The sequence below is a fragment of the Prosopis cineraria genome, unplaced genomic scaffold, assembly GCF_029017545.1.
Source record: "Prosopis cineraria cultivar Desert tree isolate PC_DT_omini unplaced genomic scaffold, ASM2901754v1 PC5, whole genome shotgun sequence".
Classification (NCBI taxonomy): domain Eukaryota; kingdom Viridiplantae; phylum Streptophyta; class Magnoliopsida; order Fabales; family Fabaceae; genus Prosopis; species Prosopis cineraria.
The window spans coordinates 8,001,215-8,009,536 of record NW_026555336.1 but is presented as its reverse complement, the minus strand read 5'-3'; the positions used below and the strand labels follow the sequence as shown (position 1 = coordinate 8,009,536).

Sequence of the window (8,322 nt, the reverse complement as noted above, 5' to 3'; positions counted from 1 at the left end):
TTATAATAAATATAAAGTTACTATATATTTTTGAAAAAGGTATGAAAAAAAATGCTTTATATTTTTTAAATATTAATTTTTTTAAAAAATACTTTACATTTTTGAATGGAGGGAGTATTTCCTAATGTGTAAACATTGATAAATATTTATATGATCCTAATTTTCTCTATTTCTATATTTTTTTAAGCTACCCTATAATTAAATTCATGTACACGTTTTTTTGATAAATAACTAATTTAGCTAGTTTTTAAAATTTGTGTGAATTTGTTATAGTATGGGAGGAAGTATTATTTTTCATTACTTATACATGTAGATATTATTATCTTTATTTTTATTATAACCAAAATATTCTAAATCTCTGAATAAATTTAAGACTGGTGAGGATAATTCATTAATATGTGGTCAGAAAAGGATTGTGTACGTTGCTGTCCTTCTCATTGTCTTCTTCGCGGCCTATAGCAAGTTAGCAACTAGTCAGTTTTGTCAAGAATTATTATAATTATGGCACTAGAAGACAAGAATTATTATGAAATTTTAAGAAAATGGTATTCATCTCTAATTTTCAATAATTTAATGACAATAATAAAATCAACCAAAAGTTATATATATTATTTGTTATTCCAATCTGTATATATTATTAAATTTTGTACTCTACACTGCATCAGAAAATGTATTTAGGTTTATAAGCTTATCATTAAGAATTTAATTTTTAAAATAATTATAAATTACTAAAAGATTCATGAATTTTCCGGCTTCAACTTTTCCGAATCTATTCCGATTTTCGGCCATTTCTCCGTTGATTACAGGCCACGAGTGTTACTATTATTACAAGCCACGAGTTTCATGATGATGTGATCCTGTTCTGTTCTGTGATATCGGTACCCACAAAACGACATGTCGTTGAACCGGGAGATCGAAAGCCATAGTAATCTAACTCTTCAATACCTCTGACATCCCAACCCCACCAAGCCGGTGGGTGGCACTGGTTCATCGATCTTTTACAGAGAACTGGAGGGGGAAACTTTGGAGGATGATGCCATTCGTACGAAGAGCCTCTTCCAGCTTCCCTCAAGTTATTGGATTGACTAACAGGTCCTTTACTTCTTTGAAATTCCCTGACGACTCTGTCGAATCTCCATCCTCGTCATTTCTCACCCATGGAATCCACGTCTTTCGATGCCCTGTAAGTCACATTCTTTCATTTCGCTTTTTCCTTGTTTTTAACCTCGCTATATGGTTTTTCTGTCTACATGCTTCTTTGCGTCTTTTAGTTATACTGCTTCCCGACATTTTTCTCTCTTAATTTCTGCGAAAATGATTACTGTTGATGCCAAGTTTCGTAAAACGGGCGGGAAGGGGTTCAGTTCTGGGTGTCCAGGTGGGAATTGAATTGGTTTTGTGATAGGATTCGGTCGGAATTGTAGCCAAGCTGTCGGATTGTATTGCTTCTAGGGGCGGAAACATTCTCGCCGCTGATGTTTTTGTACCTGAAAATAAACAAGTCTTCTACTCTAGAAGGTAGTTCCACTGTCTTGTACTTGTATTTCAAAACACAGTCTATATCTGCTGGTTGATTTTTATTTCAAGTGTACTTTTTGATCAAGCCATTATGTGTCAATTTGCTTGGCTTAAACCTGCAAACCTACGACGTTTCAAGGTTTCAAATACAGAATTATTCATTACCTGATAAAACACTTCAAATTACAATCCCATGTTAATGCAATATTTCAAATGCATTCGAACACTAATATATCTGTCCATGTTAGTACCATAAATTCTTAGCTGCCAACAATGCAAGTTTTCAAGCCTTTTGAGAGAAACAAGTATCCTCGAGCAAAGGGATCTTTTTCTTGCACTAATGTGGACTGCTTCTAGAGCTGTAATGCCAGCACTCTAGATTCTAATGCCTGACATCACCACGTCATACCCTACAAACAAGTTTGTGAGAGAGAAAGACCGGTGAGGGGGAGGGGGAGCTCAGTTAAACTAATAACTGATATATCCTTTAATTTTTCTTGCCACTGATCGTTAAAGCTGGCATTTTTGGTCTGGAGGGTGACTGAAGGCAATAACGACTTTGCTGTAAATAACTTCTCTAAAATTAAAGAGGATATCTTATATTCAGTCAATTCTTTTCTATCATTTTCCTAAGAAAACTACTTTGTAAATAAATAAATAAAAAATCTGTAACAATTTTTTCCTATAGGATGCAAGAGGCTAAAGATGTATTTTTGGTTCGCTGAACCTATGAATGAAACTGCACCTTGTGCTGATCATTGCAGCGATTTTGTATTTGATCCTGTTAAATGGCCACGTGTGCAAATGGATGAGGACTTTCTAAAGCTTTCAAAAGAATTTAATGCAACGCGATCTGTTGTGAGGGCACCGGCACTGGATCCTAAATATAAGATAGCTGTTCTGGCGTCAAAGCAGGTATATTCTGTTATTTCTCGTGGTTGTCTGTTGTTCTCTGTTTTTTTGTTTTTTTTTTTTTGGTATTGAATCTTTCTTTCTATTGCTGTAGGACCACTGCCTGGTTGATTTGTTACATGGGTGGCAGGATGGAAGACTTCCAGTGGATATCAAGTGTGTAATTAGGTAAAATTTCAGATATAACACCTTTATATTAATATCTCTCATTGTTTTGTTTTGTTTTATTTTCCAGCTAACCTCCTCTTCGATCTAAATATTTTATTCAATGGCACATTTGGCAGTAACCATGATAGAGGCCCAAATACCCATGTTTTTCGTTTTCTTGAGAGGCATGGTATTCCTTATCATTTTTTAAGCACAACCAAAGAGAATAAAAGGGAAGGGGAGATCTTGGAGCTGGTTCAGAATACTGACTTTTTAGTCCTTGCAAGGTACATGCAGGTAAATAACTCATCTTTTTATGTTTGCTATTTGATCTAAGGAAAGATCAAAGAGAACACTTTTGGAAATTGTTGAAAGAGACTTCTTGATTGATAATATTCTTAAGAACTTGGTTGATGATAGAGCATAATGATGTCGTGCAATCTATATAGCCAACCCCACATAGTAGTATAAGGCTTCTTATTGTAATTGATCCAATATCTAAGAGAGGGATTCTGTTGATGGGTTTTATTTTGAAACATATTTGATGTTTTGGATTGGTTCGGTTCCAGTACCTAAGAGAGGGACTTCGCTTTACACCAAAGAAAAAAATAAATAAATAAATAAATTAAATAACAGAGAGGGTCTTTGGTAATCAGTTCTATTTTTTGAAATCTATTCTTCGTTTTGGAAGAATTGGCTATTTGTTAATTGTATTAGTTATGAAAATCTGAATTGGATATGGAAATTACCTTTCTGTTCTGCATAATATTGATTTGAAGAGGAGTCCAACTTCTTTCTTTCCTTTGTGTTTCTTGTTTTAAATTTTTTAACTTTTTAAAAGCCTGTCATTAATTAACCTCTGCAGATATTATCCGGCTATTTCTTAAGGAGCTATGGGAAGGATATTATCAACATTCACCATGGTCTGTTGCCATCATTCAGGGGTGGCAATCCATCTAGACAGGTTTCTTGCTGTTACTCAATCTTTTTGTGCTCTTTGTTCCTTCCTAATCACACATAAATCTTAATGCGTTAGACTATGTTGGCAGGCCTTTGAAGCAGGTGTGAAATTAATTGGGGCGACGAGTCATTTTGTGACTGAAGAACTTGATGCAGGGCCCATAATTGAACAAATGGTGAACACAAAAGCATTTATAGCCGTTTATGTTAATTTCATCTTGCTCGGTTGCACAATTCATAAATGATAACATTTATCTAAATTGGTTATTGGTGACAGTGATATTAGCTTGTTTAATTCCATTTGATTAATCTCATCCAAAATCTATGTTTGTTTAAGGTATATTTCCTCCTCGTTTGTGTTTTGAATTAAGTTTTGGGGTTTTCTTACACCGAAAGGAAGGACCATAAATTTATTGTGTGTTAGAGTTTGATTTGCAGTTAGACTTAGATCATCCCATTGTCAAGCGAAACAGATGGTGCTGCTGAAAAATCTGTATAGCCTACTTGAGCTTCTGTATCAGCTATAGGCACTAAGATATATTGCAAAAGTATATGAAGTCTGAATAGATTATGAAAGTGCATGTTATGTCATAAGCCTAGCGGACAACCTAGAGTATGCCTCTTTCTTGTTCTTCTGTGGAGTACTGAAATGGCTGGATCTTATATTTGCAGGTGGAGAGAGTATCCCATAGAGACAACCTACAGAGCTTTGTGCAGAAATCAGAGAGCCTTGAGAAACAATGTCTTTCAAAGGCTATCAGATCTTATTGTGAGCTTCGAGTATTACCATATGAAGGAAAGAAGACAGTTGTATTTTAACTGGGCACATACAAAATGAGACACGAGCTAGTGGTGATGGGAATAGATTGCTGTAATCTTTTTTCTCTTTTGCTTTTTTCTCAACTTGTTAGTATAATCTTTTGTTTACGGATAACAATACGCACCAAAATGAGGTGCATTTACATGTCGATTCCCTAATTCATGTTATAAGTTGCAATAATAAGCTAAAGGAAAAAAGAAAAACCATTGATCATGACTGGTATGTTTCTGAAAACATTATGGTTACAGCTGATGGTTTTTTCAGCCACTTCTTTTCATGACTTCTCTAATGGAAAAAAGTTGGTGATACAGATGATAAAACAATAATACGGTTTTTAATTTTTAGAGTTTTCACTTGTTAAAGACCAATAGACCATGCATTAGCTTGGTTTTCCAGGATAATATGGGTCCGTTTGGTTTTTTTTATTTCATTCATCACGTCCAGAAAGTAAAATTTTACTTTCAAAAAGTTGAAAGTTGTTTGAGTAGAATATTTTATAGGAAAGAACATTTTGAAAGTATATTCAAACAGTAGTTAAAGTGAATTTTAAAACATAACTATTTGGAAGTTTTTAAAAAGTGAATTTAAAAAGTAGGATGTTATTTGACCATATTACCCTAAGTTTAATTTTTTATTCTTTTTTTTAAAAATAGTTAATTCATTAAAAATATAATTATTATTTTAATAATAATAACTAGGTATCAATTTTTTTAGTATTATAAATTGAGTAATTAATCATGTTAATTTTTAACATTAATGTATAATAAAAATTATAAATCTTTATTACATCTTTTAAATTATAGATTAAAAAATATAAATAATTAGAGATCAAATTTTTAGCATTATAGATCAAAATTCATGTAATTTAAAATCTTTATTATATTTTTTAAATATATTATATTTGTATAATAAAAATTATAAATTATTATAAATTAATGTCTTTTTTTGATAATTGTACATTCAAAAGCATATTTCATTATTACAAATCAAACAACTTTCAATATATCAAACTAATTTTTAAAAAAATATATCTAAACATAAATTTCATTCTAACAACTAATTTTTACTAAATTAATTTTTATTAAATAAATTTTTATTAAATAAACTTTTAACAAATTAAAAATCAAACGCACACTAAGCATTCCTATCAGTCATAGGAAGAATAAAGTGAAAGAGTTTAACAAAACAACGTGCTAGGTTTACCCAAAAAAAAAAAAAAGGGTGAAAGATGCCAAGTTTCCAGAAACTTTTCCTTTAGATGAAATAACTTGTGACTATTTGGACTGTTGCATGAAAGCTCTTTATCAGTAAAAGTTTGCATGTTTGATTCTATTTCGTAATTTTACATCAAGGGCCTGTCCCTGTATTTTTTTTTAAATCTAATGATTTTGAAAATTTTAAAAATTTTAACAGTAAGAGTAATTTCAACATATAGGTATGCTCTTGTGTAGGTAAAATTTAGATAAAAAGTTGTCTTATTTTTGTTTAAAAGAAAAGTATCAATAAAAATTAAGTTCTGTAAATCTCCATTTTGTCTCACAATTATATATTTATGGCAATTAAAAATTATATATCTTATCATATTGTGATTAACACTTAACAATTCAATGACAAGTAAATAAAATTTTATATATAAATTTAATTTAGTAGTTAATTTGGATTTAGATTCTTGTTGCATCAAGGAAAACTTTTTTTTCAGTTGTAGTATATATGTTTATTTAAAAATAGACAAATCGATAAAGACAGCCGAAATATTTAAATCAAAATTAAGTCATGCAAATATCTCAATGTACACATGCTGTCTGAATTTTTTTTTTTTTGGATTGCTGTCAAAAAATATAATAAAATGTTATCAATACATAAAAATTTCAAGTTGCATTATCATTTTATAAGAAATATTTGTGTAGACTTAATATGATTCATAATTTGTCTAATAAAAACATGCTATATCAAAAATTTGTAAATATAAATTTATTCAGCTCCAAATAATAATGAAGAGAGAAAAGATAAGAAAAAAATTTAAAAAATAAAATCATTGAGAATAATAATATATAATATTTTATTTGATTGAATTAAAATTATCTTGACATGTTTTATTAGATAGACTATAGATATATGCAAGAATTTTTCTTATTTTATAGAATTTTTAAATTCAAAAGAAATTTCTTGATTTAAAAATAAAAGAAAAATCCTCATGATCAGTAAGAGTTAAGAAGACAAAACCTCACATCGATCCTTCTATCAGACTCTAAACCAATCCTTCTCCCGTTCACCCTGTAACCCCAAAATTCCGAGTAGAGAGACTTGAGAGCATAGTTCCTAATCCGATCTCTGACTTCCCCGATATGGCTGTAAGGCTCTAATGATTCCCTCTATTGCTTTTTCTGTTATTGATTTATTGTCCAGATCTCGATCTCTTATGTTTTCGTGATTGCCTCATTTTCTTCGAAAATTTTATCAATCTGGTATTGAATTTCTTCATGTGTTGTTAATTTCTCGCGATGCAGGGCAAGATATTCCTCGAGGTGGAACCTCCAAGCCCAATCAGATACTTAATGGGAGCCGCCGTTATGATGATCGGAGTCGTATTGCCCGTCGGTTATATGATGTTCCGAAACAAGCGCGTTCCCTCGTCTTCTTCCTACTCCAAACAGACGTAGGTGTGCCTTTGTTTTTTTCCGTATTTTTCCCTTTATCCTTATCAATGTTAGTTACTTAGATCTGCATTATGGCACAATTTTTTCGTTTCTTTCTTCAATTTTCTAATATCTTGGCTGGCTATAAAAACTACTTCATTTTTTAATGTCTTATTGGAGGATATTATAAAAGAAATTAATAGATCCAGAATAGCGAACTGGGAATGTATGATTGTTGAACGATTTTGATTGAGACCGCTTTGACGACTTGTGTTGTTCTTCCAGGGATAAGGTTCTGATATAGAGACGTAATCACATGAGAGAGCTGCGGTTTACTGGATCTGGATTTGGCAGGTTATGTTTGAACTTGATTCATAGAAGACTTAACCAGATTCAAAAATAGTTCAATTGTAAATGCAATGAGATCCTATATCTTGTTAGTGGGTTGTTCTCCAAGTTCTAAACTCCGAGATCGAGAAATTATATGATTGGGAATGATTGCATTCCATTTTTTGTCCCGGATCTTAATCTCGTGTATCTCACTGATATTGATTAGTGGTGCGGGAATATTACAACATGAAATGTCTGTTCTTTTACGTTTTTATCATGAAAGGAAGCAGAAAGATCTGACTCTTGTTAATTGGCACTCAGTTTCACTATCAGTCATTGATCATTTGTCTTTCTGCTTGAGGGGATACTCTCACCAAAATGTCTAGGAGCTTTAGCGTTGCGTACTGTGTTTTGCATATTCATGGATACGAAATGGGGTTTCAACTTGATGGGAAAGGAAACCAATTACACTAATTAACGTGTAATTCAAGAAGGAAATGGTAACGTTATTGGGATTAATGGATATTATTGTTTTTCAACTATTTGTTCAGAGGCATTCGGTATCTTAATCTTTGATTTGTTGCCATGTTCACTTGTATGTTTAAAAACATTGCAATTTGACCCTTGTACTATACTTGGGAAAACAGTGAAAGGGGGGGTGAATACCATTTAAGGATCTTATAAAAAATTAATATCAAATTAAAATTTTTAGTATTGAAATATGGGAGAAGGATATTGAATTTGGGAATGTTAGTATTAAAGAAATCTTAATTTGATACTAATGCTTTTGTAGGGTCCTTATTTGTTGTTCTCTCTCCCAAAAGGGAGGTGAGGGGGAGTGGGGTTTTTATTTTTTGGGAATAATTTTTTCTCCTACTTGGTTATGAAGAGAAAAGTGGAGGGAAAATAACATGTAAGATTTGAGTTTTTTACCTTCAACTTTTCTCTTTAAATATAGAGAGATTTGGAGAGAAAATTTCATTTTTAAATTTACCCATC

At 31.6% G+C, this 8,322-nt stretch overlaps 1 protein-coding gene and 1 long non-coding RNA gene across 5 annotated transcripts; both read left to right on the top strand.

The window, feature by feature from the left end:
• The first annotated feature begins 906 nt into the window (after positions 1-906).
• Positions 907-4,570, top strand: LOC129311618 (formyltetrahydrofolate deformylase 1, mitochondrial-like). Of its 4 annotated transcripts, none has more exons than XM_054953981.1 (8): positions 907-1,183; positions 1,406-1,518; positions 2,283-2,433; positions 2,525-2,598; positions 2,715-2,874; positions 3,443-3,541; positions 3,627-3,713; positions 4,210-4,570. In XM_054953981.1, the coding sequence occupies exons 1-8, from the start codon at positions 1,031-1,033 to the stop codon at positions 4,354-4,356; spliced, it is 984 nt and encodes a 327-aa protein (XP_054809956.1). In that variant the 5' UTR covers positions 907-1,030; the 3' UTR covers positions 4,357-4,570. The 4 variants fall into 4 exon arrangements, with proteins under 4 accessions (XP_054809956.1, XP_054809957.1, XP_054809958.1 ...); XM_054953982.1 differs by having other exon boundaries at positions 1,042-1,183; positions 2,207-2,433; XM_054953983.1 differs by having other exon boundaries at positions 1,043-1,183; positions 1,365-1,518; positions 2,207-2,433.
• Positions 4,571-6,574: 2,004 nt separating this feature from the next.
• LOC129310286 (uncharacterized) lies at positions 6,575-7,633 on the top strand. Its single transcript, XR_008593081.1, has 3 exons — positions 6,575-6,708; positions 6,865-7,013; positions 7,279-7,633. It is a non-coding gene; the product is annotated as an uncharacterized LOC129310286 (long non-coding RNA).
• Positions 7,634-8,322: the final 689 nt, after the last annotated feature.